Genomic DNA, 21212 nt, shown 5'->3' with positions numbered 1-21212 from the left:
CAGTTAGGTTAACAAATAATGAAAATATTTTTAGTTTCTTTGGATTTCTTCAGTTTTCGAAGAAAAATTAACATAGCTTACGAGAAAATTATAGAGAAATAAAATATAATTCCACTCGACTTTGTACCGCTGTTATGAAGCGATTTATTAAACATCAGATTCATCGGCAAATACATAAAGCGACTTGTATAATAATTGTTAAAAAATGTTAACGCTAAGTTATGTTAAGGAACTAAAGCGATGAAAAAAGCTAGTTATACCTAATCTTCACAAATATCCTTCCTACACTCTGCAAGTTAACTTTGATAACTGCAAGTTGATGATGGACTTCACATTAATTGTTTTTTCTTATTATTTTTAACAGAGCCTTTACTTTTGCTTCATCCAGATAAAAACGCATCCCGGTATAAAAAGTGTTTCTGATATCATTATCGTACTACCGTTTTTGCTTAGAAAGTTTTGTATCCGTTCTGTTGGATCTGTAAACCAACCAAGTCGGGTCGTACTTCCTTGAAGCCCATCCTCCTCCCCAACCACCTCCACCACCACCATGCCCACCATCAGCGCTGCTGTAGCTGTCGCCGCTAGCACTAGCCCAACTGCCTCCTCCTCCTCCTCCAACCCCACCACCACCTCCTCCATATCCACCTCCTGAAAAGATCTCTGTGTTAATATTTCAGTTATCAACAAGGCTAAATATTAAAAATCGTTAATTACTATTAGTTACAGGTAAAACGCTACTAAATAGCGCTTATTCATTGATTACTAAATATTCATCGCACTATGCACCAGTTCACTACAAATACAGCAAAACTTAACGTAAACAACGTATGAAAATTCAAAGGAGTGTAAAGGGTTAAGTCAAAAATGTTAATTTTTCAGGAGAGGGTTTACAAGTTTGTAACTGGGGAGTAAAAAAGGAATGACGGGTTTTTTAAGAATAATTCGTTGATAATGTATTATATGTCCTCCTTTGGTGCACCACTTAATATTTATTTCTAAGAATTATTAACACTTTTCAAATTTTTTTTTTACTTTTCGCAATTTGTTAAACGACATAGATCTCTCGGCATTATATATTTATTTTTCTTTAATAATATTTTTTAAATAAAGGTTAAAAAAATCTACATAATCTATAAAAATGATATATAAACATAGAACAAGAAGTGTGGTGGCTCTATTATTGAAAAAATGTAAGAAATCATATTGCGATAAATGCAATTGCCTTATGTTACCTCTCTTCGACAGTAATTAGCATTATGCAGTAATAAACATGTATTTTGAACGACTTAAGGCACGGTTTGCACCATTTTTAAATATCTTATTATTTGCGTAGGTAGGATGACTTAACCCATTTTATACCTGCAAAATTACATCTTAGAAATGTTAATGATGTACTTATCCGATTTTGTGTAATTTTTTATTTAACCCCCTTTACACGAGTTCTTGCAAAATTTTAATTTACTTCTATTATTAATTTACTTTATAATTAATAATTTTTTCCATTTAGTTTTTTTTTAAGTAACGTTTTGTTTTCTTTTTAATATACACATACACATATTTATTTGTCGCGTTTACTTTCCTCGGTCGGGAGGAGATCGCAAATAAATTTGTAGTTTTTTTATCCGATTTTAATTAACCGAATATTATAATTGCTTTTGTAAAGATTAGTTGTAATTAATCTTCACAAAAGAAGACGAAGATTAATTACAAGATGACGATAATTATTGCTATGTTCTTTCCTATACATGTAACGAAGATTAGGTTCTGTGAAAAAATGAAAAGTAATGATTATTATTTTTCTAACATTAGAAAATAAAGCGAGTTAGTTTTTTGTAGTTACTATATTATTGCATTACTTTTCAATTTCTCAGCGAATTATACAATCTTTAAAAGTTATATTCCCGTCTTCAGCTTAGTTTCTACTTGCAGGTAGTTTACGAATTTAGCTTTAAAACAAGTTTCTCGAATAACAAATTACTCGTTTATTTTATTTAAAGGTCTTCGGTTTTAAAGGTGTTACGGTTTAACGTTTTTCGGAGCTAAAATAATTTGTTGAAAAATTCAGAATAAAAATATTTCGTTGTTTTACTGAATTCAGTTTATTTACTAATAAAATATATTCATTTACCCCCTCCACTGGACCATCCTCCACTACCGCCTCCATGACCTCCAGAACCCCCATGTCCACCTCCACTATCACTGGGAGGACCGTAGCTGTCGTGTCCTCCGTCGTCACCACTTGACCAGCTTCCTCCTGAATTTGACATGTAAGTTCTTAATGTATAATTCAAAATTAGTAAAATTTTGAATAACCAGTATCAATGGTTCCCAAACCAGTAATGGATTAATTTAATGAAATCATTATTTTCAATCGCTTTCTATAAAACAGTTATGTATTTGGAAAAGAGATATTATTATTAAAACAAAAAAAAAAAAAAACAAATAAAATAGAGTATTAATATTAAAACATAAATTTTCCAGTTCATTTACGTTACAATAATACATTTAAGATTGACTGTTTGGGAACCACTAAAGCATCAGTAAAAATGTACATTTAATTTCTAAATATTAGTACTTAAAACTCTTTTTTAAGAAAAACTTTAAATAATGCATTTATTTATCAAAATACGATCAGTTTAATGTAATTTTAAAAATTCAGACATATGAACTTTATTAAAATATAGCTGATTTTGCATCAGAAAAAATTTATAAACAATAATATCATCTAATTAATATTTAATTCTGAAACTCGCTAAAGAAATTATTTATCTGCAAAAAATATTATCTACATATCTTTAAATTAAGTTTGGAAAACCTTGGGGTTTAAAGACGGAGAGACACGACATTTAGTAATGATCATTTTTCTCTTCTACATAGCTGAGGAATCTTTGGATCACTTTATTTTGTACTTTTACAACTCTACTTCTCACTCTTAGCAAACATTAGTCGATTATCTACTTACTAAAACTTCTATAGCTGTGGGATATAACGCTGAGTAACAGTACTAAGTAATAATGATTAAATGATTCTTTTTTTATAGAAAGATCTCGTTTTTTTGTTTTTGTATTTAGGAATTTAATTTCTGATAGGTACGGTGAGTCACCTGAAATTTGTATAAGTTATTGCCAATTAATTTATTATTTCGCTTAAAAACACGTTTGCTGTTTACGATTAAATTTATTGCACCATAGTATGTTTAATGTATTGGATATTTCTTTGACTTTATGCGTAAAGTCAGCATTCAAAGACCGTCAAAATGCAGGTTTTATTAGTGCTACAAGAGACATCAAAAACATTTCGTTTTCTACAGAGACTAGCTTTATAAAAAGAACACTATTATTCTCAGAAAAAGAAAGTCTAATATTACTTATACCGCAGGTGCTTTACAGTACATATTTCAAGTAAGATCTGGAGTAGATAGCGTAGAGCAGGAAATTAGTTATTCGTAATATAAGGCATTTTAAATATTATGTTTGCTCAATAGGAATACTTTCCTTTAATATTTTATTCGATCTTTACTCTTTAATATTAATGGAATATTTGTGTATTTAATTTTTAACTATCAACGTTTTTGAGTTTTTCGTGATGAGATGGACTTCTTTTAGAAATTAATCTTTAACATTATTAAATACTTTTCTATTCCTACTTACATGATGTTAATCTGTTCAGATGTGCAAAAACCCTTTGTCTGAATGTTAACTAATATTAATGATTTTTTAAAGGTAATAATTGAGAGTAATTGAATAATATAAACTGTATTTTTTAATATTATTTCTGTTATTCTATTAATCCTATAAAAGTTTCAGTTATAAATGATAATTAATTATATATCACATTAAATGATATATTACCATCATTAATAATCATCATTAGTGAACGAGTAGAGAATGGGCTACATCAAATATGCTTGTTTACAATATTAAATTACAGATATTTTACTATTATCCGTATGCTACAAGATCATCATCTTTATCTTTTGTTTATCGAATTTAGAAGTGATAGATTGGAATTGTCATTTTCTTTCATCCTAGTATTATATTACTAATGACATTTTAAATAATTAATTGTTTTTTAAATTAAATTAAATCATTGACATATAAAATATATCACTGTAGTTACCTCCAGAAGACCATCCACCACTCCCACCTCCTCCTCCGCCGCCATGACCACCTCCGCCACCACCATGTGTTTCGTGAAGAATTATTAATTCTTTAGAGTTTCCTTTTCCTTTCATGAGCATTTTAAACAATTGTATCTTGCTTAAAACTAGTGCGATCATGCTTAGTACCAGAGCTTTAAACGCTTTTATTTTAATAATCATCATTAATAAAGGTCCAAACACAGCAGCCTTACTCATCATGCCAGACATCATCATATTCATCATATGTTTCAGCTTAACTTTTTTTCGTGCTAAAACGAGAGTACATAACAATTTAAGAAACATTAGTTTTTTTACAGCATTTGTGTAGAAAAAAATGAAAGAAATGTTCAAAATGTATTGTGAATTTATTCGTAAATGCACACACACACACACACACACACACACACACACACACACACACACACACACACACACACACACACACACACACACACACACACACACACACACACACACACACACACACACACACACATACAAATATATATATATATATCGTAGTAAATATGTATCTTAGTTATTAAAATTTATGTAACGAAAGCCATTAATTGCTATAAAAGATTAACTATCTACTTTTATCTTAATACGGGAGTTTTATGTATATAAAATTTTTCTACCAAAATCTCCTATTTCAGTTCAAAATACTTACCTAAGCCCTGGTGATAGTGAATTTAGTAGTTCTGTGATTGCTGAATTCAACTGTAACTTTTGGGTTGGTTGCTACGAAGAATAGTCAGCATATATATATATATATATGTATGACTAAAAGAGTGCTTTATTATTAATAACATTTAAATCAATGAATCTGACAAAGTAGTCAGATATAAAGAAATTCTTATTTTATTGATTCCTAATAAGGTCATGTTACTTTGTCAGTGTTTGAAATTTATCGGTTTTATATCAAAAATTCATGACGGAGATGTAATTATTAAAAAATTAATTTAATTTTAAGAAAATAATTGATGAAGAAAGAATGAATTAATCGTTTTTCTTGGAAAATCATTATTCATTTACAGATAGGAGATTTTTCAGTATGATAATATATTATGGTAATACCTTCCTAGGTAATATGGTTATAACCTCCTTGTAATTTATTACTTAAGAAGATTAGTGAATCTACTTCGATTTCGCATTTTGTGTGTGTGTGTGTGTGTGTGTGTGTGTGTATGTGTATATTATGTGATTGAATATTAACTAATGGATAGCCACTTGTAAACAGTATGGAAGTAAATGTTTATATTTAGTGAAGATATATGGATATGCTGATTTCTTCTCTTTAATATCTCTCAATTCTATTCACTGTGGATTCGAATTAACGCGTTTTAATAATGCATTAAACAAAACTACAAAAAAAAAAATAGTTAACTTACAGATTAGTTAACTAATCTTACATCATATTGTATTTACAACAGTAATCATAGTTTTACTCCTCTTTTGGAGCTGCAATTTTTCTCCTAATACCATTACTTTTATATTTTTTGTATTATTATTAAAACTGTAAAAAACTGTATTTGTATCCTTGAGCATAACACAATTCACGTAGTGACTTATTAGTCGCAATATTCAATATTAATACAGTCTGTTGTTGATAATATATAATTAGCATAGATAACATTTTATTTTACTTTTAATTTACAATTTGTGATTTCTTGATGGCTGATGATGGATCTGAAGTTCGATTTTTTTAAGTGAATGCATATGACGGTGTACCCAGTTAAATGTACACACATTTTCATGAAATAAAATAACAAAAATTTATATCATAAATCTAGGAAAAAAATGAGTTAATTTTTAAATTATAGTACTGCTACTGATTGAAATAATTAGATGATATACTAAGTGTCTGAAGATTAATATTACCAAAATATTTTATTTAATATTATTCTACGTCATAGAATATACAGTTACAATTCGGAATTTGGCCATTTCAGATCATCCAGATCAAAATGTGAAAGTGGACTTTATTGAACTTCAAAGGCCAAAATACATGCAGTATTACAAAAGTTCAGATCTAACTAAAAGTAGCTATATATTAAACTGAACTTGAACCTGCGTCCTTTACATTCATAAAACAGCTTTAGCAACTGATCGGTGGACAGTTTTTTAATGGTAAACTCTGAAGTAATAATTTATATTTTTTTCACTTATCACAGTAACGTGTGCTACATCTAATCAATGATGTGTTAAAAAGGAAAATTAGAAGTCATATTAGCTATGCGGTTTTTTTTTTGTTTTACCTTTATTTTCAATCTGGTACTGTTCCTCAAAGTCCAACAATGAGGTGACATAACAAAACTATTAAATAAAATATTAAATGGCATGAAAATAACAATCGATTATCAATAAAAAACGATCAATCAATCAAACAATCAATTATATTGTTTTAAGTAATGTTTTGAAAAACGATAAAAAATCAAATTAGATTTAAAAGCAAGTTATTTCAGTATCGTCTATTTCTGAACGAGAATATTTTTAAACTGTCAATAAAAAAGATACCTCTATCTTCGATCTTCTAATAAAGTTTATAGATTTTACTGACGTCAGATCAATTGTGTGAACAAGTTAAGCAAAAAGCCTGATGATAATTCTTTCATTACCATAGTCTTTTTTTATCATAATTGCGGCACGAAATAGTAAATAGTGGAATGTTTTAGAATTTTTTATTATTTAGGAATAGTAACATTTTAATACTGTAACATAATGTGCGTTTCAAAACCAGTATATTTTCCTAATGATCGAATATTTTACGTGCAACCATGAAATTATTTTGAATTTATGTAAAAGTGCTCGTACTCTTTACGATTGAGTCCATTGCAATATTACTAACATTGTTCATTCTTTTAATATTTTTTCCATTCCGTTCTTTTTGAGGATTATTATACTTATTATTATGCTTTTTAAGGTTCCATTAATTTTGAGGATTAATTATTTTTTGAAAATTTAAATCTAAAAATGTATATAACACTGCATAACTGGTAGATAAGACACATACGAGTATAAGGAGCTCGCAAAAGCATGTTCAACTTAAATTGTTTGAGGATATGGAATTTTGTTGTGGAACTATTCGTTGAGCGAAATCTTTCATTTAATAGAGGACAGATATAATTAATTCGTTATCCTTTTTGTTATTAAAATAGTGACAATTTCATAACATATAAAAAATCGTTTATATTGTATTAGCTCACACTGTTAGTGACTACGCAGAAAACGAATTAATGTACCCCTTGTTGGGGAAAGTAAATAGATCACGTTGAATTTTTAAGTTTTCTTTAGGTATTTTGTTAAGAAAAACTCAAAATTTATTTACTGGTGGGTGAATAATCTGACACTTACTTATTTGAAGTGTCACAACCGTAATGGTTAAAAGTGACCTTACATGAGTCATATGTCACTACAAAAAATGATATAGCCACCTTAAAATTGATATTGTCATAAGTAAATTTCCGTACCAGACCTAACAGGAAAATTGAGATGTAAAGTGGTTTTCCGTTGCATTCATTGCTGAGCCAGTGTAGAATTACATATCAGCATGACGAGACAACCAAAATACAGCTGATATTCATTCCTACAATCGATACCTTCATTCTGTTCACCCCAGAGACAGGCTATATATTCAAAATCATTGATTTCAGTGAAGGCAACTGATATTCACTAAATCTCACTTACATCACAACTGTAAGAAAGACTGGGACAGATTCTGTATAGCAACAACTGATGTACCTCTTCTGTAGTCAAGCAGTGCGTTAGAAAAACTACTTTAACTCAGTAGAGAAACATTGCTTATACTAGTTCGATTTTTTTATTCTGTAACAAAAGATGAATTAAAATGACAATGTTATTTGGTTACAGAGTAACATTAAGCCTTTTTCTATTCGCATAAATTTGTTTTTATTACTGTCATTTATTTTTGTAATTACTATAGCCTTTACCACCTAACGATTAATTGTGTACTATACAATTCCTCCTCTGTATATAATTAATAGCAATGATGTACTGTAGCACAATGCGATAAAATTTGCAAAAAAAATTACAAGTAACCCCGGTCGTATGACACAATCTAATTTAATTTACACAATAAATCTATTTACCTTCGCCAATGGCTCTTCCTAAGCTGATGTCTACTAATGATCCGAATTCTCTACTGTCACCATTGATTTTTGCCTTGATTCCATTAGGAAGTGTTAAACGAATTATATAATTATTGAAAAAGTCTTCTAAATTTTTCCCCAAAGAAGTTGAGGAACGGTCTGAATCCATACGGCCTTCTGATTTTTCGGTAATACTTTGTGCCGTCTCGTTAATCTTCACTAGAGATATCCAGTCTCCTAAAATACTAAAAGCTGAAACATAATAAAGTTGTTAACATCGTTTTCATAGTCATTTTCTGATTCATATAAAACACAGTTATAGTATTAGTTCTTAGTTTTAAAAATTTACAGATCGGACATTTTCCAAATTTTCAAAATAATTAAAAAAATTAATTAGCAAGGAAGTCTCAATTTTTAGGCTTGTAGTTCTTCTGAGTAACCATATATATTTCCTCGTACATGTTTATTTTCTGCTCAAATCTTGCTTCAAGGTTAAAAAAAATAATATACCTAATGTCAAACAATTTATGAATATAATGGTTTTTCAGGTTACGTTTAGTGTATTTCATTTATGCATTGGAAAATAGCTAATTAAAGAAGAAGATAGCAGATATTAGTTATAAACCATAAGAAGGTTTATGGAAACGACCTTGCTTTCTGTTCTGCAGGCCATCAAGTTATAATCAGTAAAATGAAATGATATATTTGTCATTAATTAGAAAATCAAGAAATGTAAACTATTTTATCACAATAAAAATTGAATTTATTTTTATTTTTTTTCAAAGTATAATAAATAAAACATTCATTGAAAGTTAATAAAAAAATATTAATCATGTTTGTTTACTAATGCAATTTACGAAAAAAGGTTTTTTAAAAAACCCATATATCACTCGGTCAAAAATGTACACCAATAATTGTGAAACGTAAATATTCAGAACATGTTAGTGACACCATGTTCCATATATATGTGTGTGTGTATATATATATGGAAAGAAGCGTCCAGTCTTAACAGGTAACGTTAATAAAGATTCTTTAGGTATTTTGAAGAGGTAATTAAAGCTTAAGGTAAAAATTAATATCAAATAACTTTAAATGGAATTTTTAACATCGGTATTCTCCAATGCAAGAAAAAATTATTTTTTTATTGAAATAAAATTACGCTGACAACGAATTGTATTTACTGCTTCATAAAATACCATTTTAAAAGATGAATTTCCGTAAATAAGACCGTATTTATGGAACGGTGCCCGATTAAGTTTTACAAATCCCGTAAGTAGGCCGATACTTAAATATTTTAATTTTATTTTCGCGATGATAGCACTCTACTGAAGGCAACTGAAAACGCTTTTATTAAATCTGTTTATTACTTTAAACTACAACCGTTGGTGACCAAACACAAAAATAAACATACAGAATTACTTGATATTTTTCGTAAAATGAACATTTTTTGTATTATGAGGTATAACCTAACAATAATTTATACAACATAATTAACAATATTTCTAATCGAAATTATTTTATCATATTCTTTATTCTCACAATTTCTACAAAATATTCAGAAATATAAATTTAATTTTATAAGGTTTTATCTTTAAAAAAAGTTATTTTTATCATAATAAACTTTTCTTTTTGTCATATCCAGCCATTCGTCAGAACTAAGCGAAACAGCAAACGTTTGTTTTTATGAGTTCTAATTTAATATTTATAAATGTAATATTTGGATACTACATTCCAAGAAAAAGTTTACTAACAATATTAAATGATATTGTTTATTTGTAATTATTTCAAATAAAAAACAAAATTATTTAATGCATTTTCTGCGTCTAGATTCGTGACTGACTATTTAGATAGAGACATGATGCTGGAATCTTAAGAAGTCGAAACAATTATATCGAACGGTCAGATGGCCTTTTGTATGAATTGATTATAAAAGACATACAAATTCACTAAAAATAATTCTTATCCAAATAAAAATAAATAACTTTTAATAAATTTTTCATTCAATTAAACACACTAACGGTCAGTGGCACGAGTGGTAGCGTCTCGGCTTTTAATCTGGAGGTCCCGAATTCAGATCCTGGTCAGGCATGGCATTTTTACACGCTACAAAAACTGTCATTCATCTCATCCTCTGAAGTAAGTAATAACGGTAGTCCCGGAGGTTAAAAAAAATAAAGTTATTGTTTGTAAAACAAAAAAAATTTGGAAAGAAGAATTTGAATTATTTAGGTAATGGATAAAGATATTACTATTTTTATAGCTCCGTCTTTAATTAGATAAAGTTAATAAAAATTAGGTAGGTTAGTTTAAAATAATTGTAATAATTAATATAAAATACAATATTAAGTTCAATAACAATGCCTACTGATTCTGTTAATACCACAAAATTATTATTTACTTTCTTTTTATATTTATATTTATTAACGTTTATATTATTTTTATAAATTGGACTAATTTTAAAAATATTATGAATTTTATAAACAGTGTAAATATATTTTTATTTAGTAGTAGTCTGTTTACTACACATACACAGTAAACAGAATATAGATCTTTCAACACAGACATATTATTATTTAGAGATGTAATCTTTTTTTCTAGAAAATGACACATATTCCATGCTTTCGAATGAATGGTATTTTTTTTTTTTACTATAACACAAGGTTTCTCATGATATATATATATATATATATATATATATCAGTGTGAAATCAATTTGTACATCTCTTAATCAACTTTCTCGATTCTTATCTTAATTCTGTCTGTTAGCTTTTACATGAAATACAATATTTATTTATGAAAAAAATCTAATGCTCGTACATATATAAAAAGTAGATATTAAAAAATATATTTTCTTATATCTGCTGTCACAATTAGTAATTTTTTTTTTTTTTTTTTTTTTTTTTTTTTTAGTAGTAGTAGTAAAAATAATAATATAATTGCTCCGGGTTAATCCAACTACACGTTCATGCGACAACATCTACGCACACGTTCGGGGCGGGCCACAACAATGTACTTTGGTACCTGCACTTACGTCGGACAACGGGGAAATGGTCTTACTGAGGTTGTAATATGGTCTGTTTAACTGAGTCGATCTTGCAATGGAACATCAATGGATGTTTGTCAAATGCGAGTTGCGGCTATTAACAGAATTAAATTCTTTTTGTGTTTGCTTTATGAATTTAATTTTACTTTGTGGTTGAAAGGGTATAACGTAGTTAAGTTTGATCAAGCGCATAATCAGAGATAAAGAGGGAGTTGCCTTCATCTCAGCAACTCGTTCCAGCTTCGAATTCATGCACTTATTTACAAGCGATAGCTATACGTATACACTGTTCATTCAACATAACTTTATATAATGCGTACCTGCCTGAGTTCAAGAGAGGAAGATTTGCATAATTTAATAGGACAATTGAATTAATAGGAGATTAGAAGGTTGTTCAAGATTTACATTGAAGTGATTCTTTTCCAGTTGTGATGTCATTAAATACAACTATCAAATTGTATCCCGTGCAAAAGAGACGGGTTCTTGGCAAAGCTGACCGGAATAGCATCATTAAGGATGCAGATATTCTAAACTTAACTGGAGACATCAACAGCGACGTTGAACATGTGACAAATGTCATCGTAGCTGCAGAATCAAGGGACATTTCTCAAACTTCAGGAATGATGAAAAACTTACATTGGTAGACTTACCTCGGTGGTACGATGCTGTGCGTGTGAAGCTATCACGAAGAAGAAAAGGGCTTTTAACATTGTTAAGAAAAACCCAACACAAGAAAATTTAATTAAATTTAAAAAATGCAGAGCTAATACCAAAAGAACAATTTTAACTGAAAAAAGAATCGCCTGGTAAAGGTACGTCTCCTCGATAACAGAATAGACTAATTCGGCCGAAGTATGGAGTTAAGTAAAAGTTTCAAAAATTTTCATTCATCTCATCCTGTGAAGTAATATCTAACGGTGGTCCCGAAGGTTAAAAAAAAATTATGAAAATTGAACACTAATTGCAATAGGAACAATGTGGATTTTAATCTATGTTACTGATAATAATAATGGTGATGATGATAATAATGATTAAAATCAAACAAAATGTTAAAAATCAATAAAACCTTTGATTAAAAAAAAAAAAAAACCTAAAAGATGATGTTAACAAATTATTCTAACATATCTTTTGTTGAAAATGGGTACAAATTATTTTCACTTTGTAATGAAAAGAAAAATGTATGTAATTTTTCATTAAGAGATTATCTAGCCCATAGATGATTACAGATTCGTAATCTTCAGTAGTAAAAAATTATTTTAACTTTTTTTTAAACCTTCATAAATAATAAATATATTTTACTTAGACCCATTGTTGCTCTTAGAATACTGTTGAAAGAGAAAATTTTGATACCTTACTCATGAAAATTCGTGAAGTTATAAAACGTAAAACCAATAGTGAACCCATACTTTATTAAATTACTTAAATTAATTTAAATTTTGTTCTTTTTAGCTTTTTTTAAACAATACTAATCTTGAAGACCCTTCCAGAAAGCCTTCCTGTGATCTAATGTATATTTGTTTTTAATTATCTGTTCATATTTATTGCCTAAATTATACTCATATGTATTTTGATTATTTTCACAGTAATTTCCAATAAATTTTATATTTTTATAACTGTTTTTCATGCATCATGTTGTTACATAATTTTTGAATACATAAAGTGTACTTAAAAATCTGCGTTTTAGCTTTATCTATTTTTTTAATATTTCAATTTATGATATTCATACAGTTTAATTTTCCGACAAAGGGAAAATTCCATCGACTATCCGCCATTCTTTTATAAAACTTCTTATGCCCGATGTCTTTTGTAATATTTATTTCTTAAAATTCGATGGAGCTATTCTGAAGTTACGAGGTTATACACAAACCACGTAACGTGAAAACGTTATCCTTCTCATAGCAGAATTTTGTTGTAAACATATCAACATAATAAGTATATTGAAAAAAGGCGTACAAAATTATGTATTTGAGTAAATCCGTTGTATTTAAAAAATTATGTCGCTATTTATTCGCTATTATTTAGCATTTACTTCTTTAAAAGAAACTTATCGTCTTCTTTTTATTAGAAAGGTTGTTTTAATTTCGATTATTACATTATTATACTGTACGGACTATTATGCTTATATGATAACGATATTCCAATCAAATTTCAAAAATGAAAACAACAATAACAATAAAAATGACACAACTGTTAAACGAAAGTGATTATACGGTTCCTTCATTTGCACGCTTTTCAGAACACAAATAGTTTGGAGAATGCATTAGGAGAACGCAGTGTGAACTATGCTATTTCCACGATGACATACTTTTCGAAGTGAAACATTATTACAACTTTTAAAATAGTCCGCGGTATTGTACGAGAAGAATTATCACTGTGAACAAGAGAGATTTATTATTAGTACAAACGCAGTTGTTCCAGGATTCCAGCTGGGAAATATCTTATCCTTTCTAAAATATTTATGAAATATACATTTTTCATTAAACCTTTCATTTTATCCTTTCACCACGATATAGGTAATGTTATGTTCGCATTATAGGTAATTTTATGTTTGCGTTATAGATGAATGAATGAATGAATTAATTATTCTTGTTAGTTATTAGAATGTACTGATAATAAATTCAGATGAACTGATGTTACGGATTATAAAGTAACTCTTAACCGTTAAAATTTCCATGCCTAATACGGTATTAGAAATTCAACTTTACAAATAGTGGCATATGTAGTCATAAGAAGCATTTTCAACATTTCTTCCTAGAAAATGTAAACGTTAAAAGTAATTTTTAGAAAAAATGAAAATTGTTAACTTTTAAAATTAATTTCAGTAATAATAATGAGCTTCGAACTTTCTATTTAAGAGCTGTACTCTTATTAAAATTATTCATGAAACTATTTATATAATTTAATAAAATTTTCAGCTATGAGATTTTTTCTATGCTGTCCAAGTTTTCTTCTAAAACATATCTTTTGTAGTCAAATTATTTGATTATTATTACTATTATTATTATTGTTATTGTTATTACTATTATGATTTGTTACATTAATAAAATAGATGTTTCAAAAATAACTGATAATACGTGGATTTATGAAACTTTACACCTCAAAACTACTTAGTATTAGTATTATTTTACCCCTAAAATAATACTACCTAGTATTATTTTAAAATAGAATTTTCTCGATGAATGTTAAATTGTAATATATGTGTATATATATATATATATATATATATATATATATATATATATATATAATACATTTGTACGTTACACGTGTATATTAACTAAATATTCTCTCAAAAAGTATAAAAATGTAGGAAAAATTACTCCGGGCTAAGATCAAAAAAAAGAGAGAGGTGTGAAGTACAAAAAAAAACTAATAAATGTTGGTTTTATCTTAAATTAAGGTTTTCGACTGATAAAAAGGATTTAAATATTTTTTTACAAGTTATATTGATCAACTGTTCATTTTGTTTTACAGTGGTACTATGCCATATAACAAATATAGAATCTGTTGTGGCTAACCGTAAATATTTTAATGAAAACGTTTGAATATTATTGAGCGAATTCGACAGTGGTAACAAGTCAAAAATTATTTTTCATTATTAAAATCGAAAATAAAAATGTTTCTTATAATTTGATTATTTTAGTTTAATATGACGCACTTATATTACTAATTTTTGTGTAATTTTATTTGAGATTTTGGTAATTACAAAAGATCGTTTATTTTTACAGAAAATAACTTGAAGACACAAAAATATTGCGTGAGTCTAAATAACTGTGACTTAATCTTTATTTAACACACTGACCTAATCACGTGACAATTTCTAACTGCAAGAGAATTAATTAATAAATATTGTTTTCATGTTGTGTTAAATGTAATTTAAATCGAGTTAGTGAATGTTAATTTGACTTTTTTTGTTTTGTTCAAAATAAAATTATTTTTGATATACAATGTAATATTTCAATTTTATTAAAACAAAAAAAACTGACAGAATAAGGATATTTGATATTAATATATGCGTATATGTTTAGCGATATTTTCGATTTTCGGAAGGTTCAAAAAGGTCTTTTAATTTTACATCTAATATTACTATTTTATCATTTTTCTCGTTAGTGCAAGCTATGTTTTTCATTGATGATCATTTGCGAGTAATTTATCTCGTAAACAAAGAGTATTCCGGGATTTCCCTAATAAACAAGTGTATTTTTTTAAAAAATTGTTACTTCAGTAAAATTTCTATCTTCTTCTCTTATGCGTTTCCAGGATCACATCAGTTTCTACTTCAAGAAATAATATGTTTATAATTTTCTAGAGATTTAGGTATTTTGTTAATAAAATTAATCGTGGTTTACTATTTAAAATATTGATTTTATTATTTTATGTTGTTTGCAGGAAGTCAATTTAATTTTGTTCAGAAAGGTCAACTAATATATTTATGTATTATTCATCATTTTATTGTGTTACTAATATATGCAGAATATTTTTATATATATAAAATAATAGTTTTCAAGAATAACGGTTAAATTGTTAAAATGAGATATAACCAGAGATATAAATATACAGATAGAAACCTATATTTTATTATTTCAGAACAGGCAAAAAATATAGTATTTTAAAATTGTTTTTTTGCTTTGAACACCGTATGAAAATATTATCTCATCGTATAATATGGGTCTTTTATTTTGAAAGTCGTAATATAAGTTTTTAAATTAATTAAGCCTTAAAACATATTGTATTTGCCTTATTTCAAAAGATATACATATACGAATTTAATATTTAGTCCTTATTCTAATGGAGACCGTTTAAAAATTATTTCGATTAAATATTAAAAGAAGAGGTGTTCAGATCCACATAAAAATTTAAACGCAATGTATTTTCCGCTAATTAGCCTACTGAAATCGAATAATAAATGTCTGATATTAGGACGAGCGATTTTCTTTTAACACTGAATTTAAATAAAACACGATATTATATGATTGAATTTGGCTTCTGGTGTCTATTAAAAATAGTCACACAAGATGAGTAAAAACTTTGACTATTATTTTTATTTAATTATTTCTGTTTAATAAATAACTTTTGTAGAATAGAAAATCAGCTAATAAATTTTGAAAACTTATAATTAATTTTGTTGTTAAAATTCAGGATCTTATAAATAAATATAAGAACAGATATGTAACTTCCTTATCGATCCTCAAGGTAACTTTTTAAATGTTGTCTGGATTCTTAGTTAAATATAATTTCAAGCTTACAGTGTAAACTTGGTGATTGTCTTAAAATGGTAAAATAAGTATTTTATTGTGTTCTTTTGTAAAAGAATAACAGAAAGAGGATGTTGAGATTTTTGGGTAGAATCACAGTTAATACTGCCCTGTTTTCTTCTGTAATTTTTATAAATATTAAATTAAATCTACTTTGAATAAATTAAACGCTGATTATCATAATGCGTTTATGTAAAACTGCTTCATTCGGTTTCTCTTTTCAGTAATATTTTATTTCTGGAACACGTTTAAACCGTGGGAAATTTAGCTGATGGTGAACAAATGTTTATCGTGACGTCATGAGGGGTACGTGACTCATTCAGGAAGAAAGAATTGTTTACTCATCTTTTTGCTGACTTAGATCATAGTTAGTAAGTCACACATAAAAACGCATGTGAAAATAGAACAATTCAAATATTATAGAACGTTTATATTACTTTATTAAATTAATTAAAAAATATACATGTATTATAATTTGGAATGTAGTCAAAAGGAGCTGCATAAAATGCAAATAAATCTGCAAATTAAATGATAATCAGCATAGCAAAAATACGATTATCAATAAAGATTTTGTAATTGTTTTTATTAATATTAAATGCTGTTGAAATTTTTTATATTAAATATTTTATTAAAATACATTTAATTATTATATATTTTTGTTTTGTTTTTAATCGTACGATTTACAAAATTTGCATTCAGTGTGAGCTTGACTATTTCCTGGTAATATTGAATTCCTTAACGTTGCTATGTTTTATTCAGTACATTAAGTATAAAGAGTATTTAGCAATTAATTTAACTAGAAAGCTGAATTATTAATATAAAGTAAAACAGAGTTATTAATTTTTGCGGATATTCTTTTATTTAAATCTTGAAATTAGATTTTTATTTTTTAACTGTACTTAAGTTAAATTTTTTATTTCTATCGAAATTTTAATTTCTGTAAATGTAAAACTTTTTTTACGAACATAAAGACAATTTAACATCGTTAAATCGACTGATTATTGTCACTTCTTTATTTTATAGAGATTTTATTTATTCTTTCTTTAAGTCACATGAAGTTATTTGTAACTTCCTTTGAAACAGTAAACAGATAACGATGTAATGTTTAGTAGGTGGAGACAACTTCTTCCTTCAGTGTAGTAGCGTTACAACAAGAACTTAGTTAATTACCTAAAACACCAGATGGCAATTTTTCCTTTCTTTTTTCATGCATTTTATTAAAAAAAAATCTATTTGGAACATTTAAGATACCCTAAACCTAAAATAAATGAGTATTTAAGAGATGATAATGCTACTTTTTTTTGTTTTGGCTCTTAGAGTTGATAGTAAAAGAAAATTATAAGGACCAAAGTAATGTTGGTAGAATATCTGCGGCTTTTTATCAAACTACTTTTTTTTATTTTCACCCAAGATTCTGCTCTCATCTTAAAAAAAATTAATAATTTGCTATTTTAATTTTTTGAGAAAATATTATTTTTTTCACATAAGAATCATTTTTACGATTCAAATCCGGTTCGATTCCGTACAAATTTTTCGCAGGAATAATCTTTTTTCTAAGGAAAGCATGGAGAGTGTGGTGTTCAGTAGTTATTTTAAAATCACTTCTGAGGTAGTCCATAGTTGGGTCACAAAACATAAGAGTACACTTTGTTCATCTTTTGAAAACTAGTACATTGACAATAAGGCCCTATTAAGCAATAGTTTTGGTTATAGCCGGCGTAATTTCATTACTTATTCCGATCCAATAATCTCCTCTCCGATCTAGAGACCATAATAAAGTTTTTTATTAATGAAACGTAAATTCATTTTTAGACGGTTTTTGCCAAATAATGCCGGTAAAAATGTTGCCGCCATTACGCTACAAATACCATCACAGGTGATCATGTGATTTATGTTATTACGATTATTTGATAGGAAAATTATGAAATCTACTTTTCCATTCCATTACTTTTTCTTTTTTGACAAAATCTGTTGCTTTTCATATTGGAATCGGATGTTTACCATTAAAGAAAAATTAAAACTAATAGTATTATTTAATCATCTTAAAATTCATTTAGATTTTTCCCTTGAGAGTAAAAAAATGAAAGATATCTCTTTCTTGAAATGAAGGGATACTAGTTTCCATATTACAGTTAATTATATGAATACTTTACTTTTTTAATGATGATGCTTATGTTTTTATCTGTTAAATTAACTAAAATTTAAGGCCGACGAATATTTATGGATTTGTTAAATTTTACGCTGTAAAATGTCATTCCATGTGCAGAAAAACTGAAGTTTAAACATAAACATCATACAGGTTTTTACAGGTTTTAACCTGATGATGTTTATTTAAAAAATTAGGTTTTTAAATGTTTATTACTAAGGAGATTAGAGAAATAGATAACCAAAAAATGTAGTACTTTCTACTAAAATTCTAATAACAGTATAATGAATTATAAAAACTATGAAGAAAAAATGCAAAAAAATACTTAAATAATATTACGACCGGTAAGTATCAAAAATATTTTTATATATAAATGAATTAATCGAGTAAAAAATATTAAATATAATGTTCGAGCAATGCTTAGTGGTATATATCGCTCAGAAATTTTTTTATTTTTACATTTATTGCAGTGATGTTTGTTACATTAATCCAAGTTAATGTTTTTTGTATTTGTGAAGTTTCTTTATAATTCCTAATTATTATATCCTCCTAATGAATTGTTCCTATTCTCTGCTTAGCCAAAGAATGATGCTAATATTTTCTTTAGTTCGTGTGCAGAAGGAAATTAGTTTTATTACTTTTTTGGACCGATAATAAAAGATATGGTTGTTTACACATTATAAAAAACCTATTTGTTCATTCACTGATACGATTCGTCTATGAATTTACCTGTACTCTTACCTAATCCTTTCATTTCAACATAAGCTATTTGTTTTTTTAATACTACAAGAAAAAGCTTCGTTAATTAATTAGATGTAATCAAAATATCTTTAGTCAATAACAGAAGCTAATTTCAGCAGGTATTACGATGCCAGCTACTTATATATTATTAAGATAAGTTACGTAAATTTTTACTTATACATTGAATAAGAAAATTGAAAAAAAAAACATGTAAAATTTATGATGTGTGTTAGTTTGCAAAGGCTTTATTATCAACTCAGGCTTACAAGTGTTAAGAAATTGATGTTGATCTGTCACTTATTTTGGAGATTTTCTCAGAAATTATATTCCATAAATTTCATAATTACAGATGTAGAAAAAACCTTTCAAAAGTAATAGAACTATAAAATAAAATAGGAAAAAATAATTCGACATTTAAAATTACTGAATACTTCATCTTTACTATAATTACATTTTTAGTATATTAGGATATTTTGAAAGTAATGAAATTTATTTAAGATTAATAAGATTTATTTATAATAAAATAATCTACGCTGCACAATTTAAGATAACTCACATACTTAGAGTAAAAAACTTTCAATAAATAAAAAATCATAATAAATAATTAAAAATAAAATTAGCTTACCTTTAACTTTTGATAAACGATCTAGAAATGATATTAATTTCTTCTGAACACAAGGAAAGGTAGGGTCTTTCAGGCAATTTTCGTAATTTCCAATCAACGAATCAGAAGGTTCATTCTCCGTGGATGATGATCTGTGCGTCTCATTTGTACTCAGCGACTGAGACGGATATATTAAGAGAATCAGTAAGGCCCATCTTAGAAGGATCGTCATCTTCTGCAGAGCTGTGATGCGTCTGGCGTTATCACAAGGCTCTGTCACTTTTTATGTCGGAATCACGGTCAGTGGAACTCAGCGGGGCGGGGTGATACTCCTGTACTATACTGCTACTTCTATATTTGTTTATAATTGCCTCTTCTCATTTTCTTTCATACTATTTTCCCATTTTTCACTGCTCAGTTTAATTCTTCACACTCGCTTAATTCTTTGTTATATTTGTTCAACAGTATTTTAGTCTTTAATAAGATGTAACAGTCGTATGAAAAAATTCTAGTATTCCGCTAGATCCTTTAGGATCCTTATAACAAGAATTACTACCTTATTCCGGTAATTTTAAACGTTTGCTTTTTCGACCCTTATTTTAATAATGCTACTTTTCTGTAACATTTTTTCATAATAATTGTTAAATCTTTTAAATACTTTCTTTTTTATTAAATTTTTTTTTCTTAGTTTTCACAATTTAGGATATATAAAGCAAGAAGTTTTTTATTTATCATTTAATTTTAAATGTTTAGCATTTTAGTATTTTACCTTCATAAAGTTATGATTTTTCCTTAGCGTGATTTTCCCATGAAAATTATTAGGTTTTTTACTCTCTGTGAAAGTAGACCCAAATTTAAACTAGGAGCAGAAATTAAAGCACATTGGTTGATGGTTAGAATAAAATAAGCAAATTATTTAACAACTTAAATGATTTTAGACTGAAAAATTATTTTTATTATAGATTTAAAATACTGGTTTTTATTCTTACTTTATAAGCCTTTTAATTAACGTTGTAAGTCTTTTAATTATGTTTTGCACGTTTGTGTACACATATCATAAATATTTTATTAAAACATCTACTTACCTATTGCAGACTAGCTGAATTATCTAGTGAACTTCCAAATACCAGACAATAAAGGGATGCTTACGAACGCCGAAAATTGCGTTAA

At 27.4% G+C, this 21212-nt stretch overlaps 1 protein-coding gene across 1 annotated transcript; it reads right to left on the bottom strand.

The window, feature by feature from the left end:
- Positions 1 to 223: 223 nt before the first annotated feature.
- Positions 224 to 11900, bottom strand: LOC142317813 (uncharacterized). The gene is made up of 5 exons (XM_075354363.1): positions 11702 to 11900; positions 8254 to 8505; positions 4171 to 4413; positions 2132 to 2257; positions 224 to 663 (listed from the first exon to the last, which is right to left on the bottom strand). The coding sequence occupies exons 1-5, from the start codon at positions 11898 to 11900 to the stop codon at positions 437 to 439; spliced, it is 1047 nt and encodes a 348-aa protein (XP_075210478.1). The 3' UTR covers positions 224 to 436.
- Between the last annotated feature and the right edge of the window lie 9312 nt (positions 11901 to 21212).

Source organism: Lycorma delicatula, chromosome 1, assembly GCF_047948215.1.
Source record: "Lycorma delicatula isolate Av1 chromosome 1, ASM4794821v1, whole genome shotgun sequence".
Classification (NCBI taxonomy): domain Eukaryota; kingdom Metazoa; phylum Arthropoda; class Insecta; order Hemiptera; family Fulgoridae; genus Lycorma; species Lycorma delicatula.
Note: the sequence above shows the minus strand (reverse complement) of the source record. Positions and strands in the feature narration are given on the sequence as shown.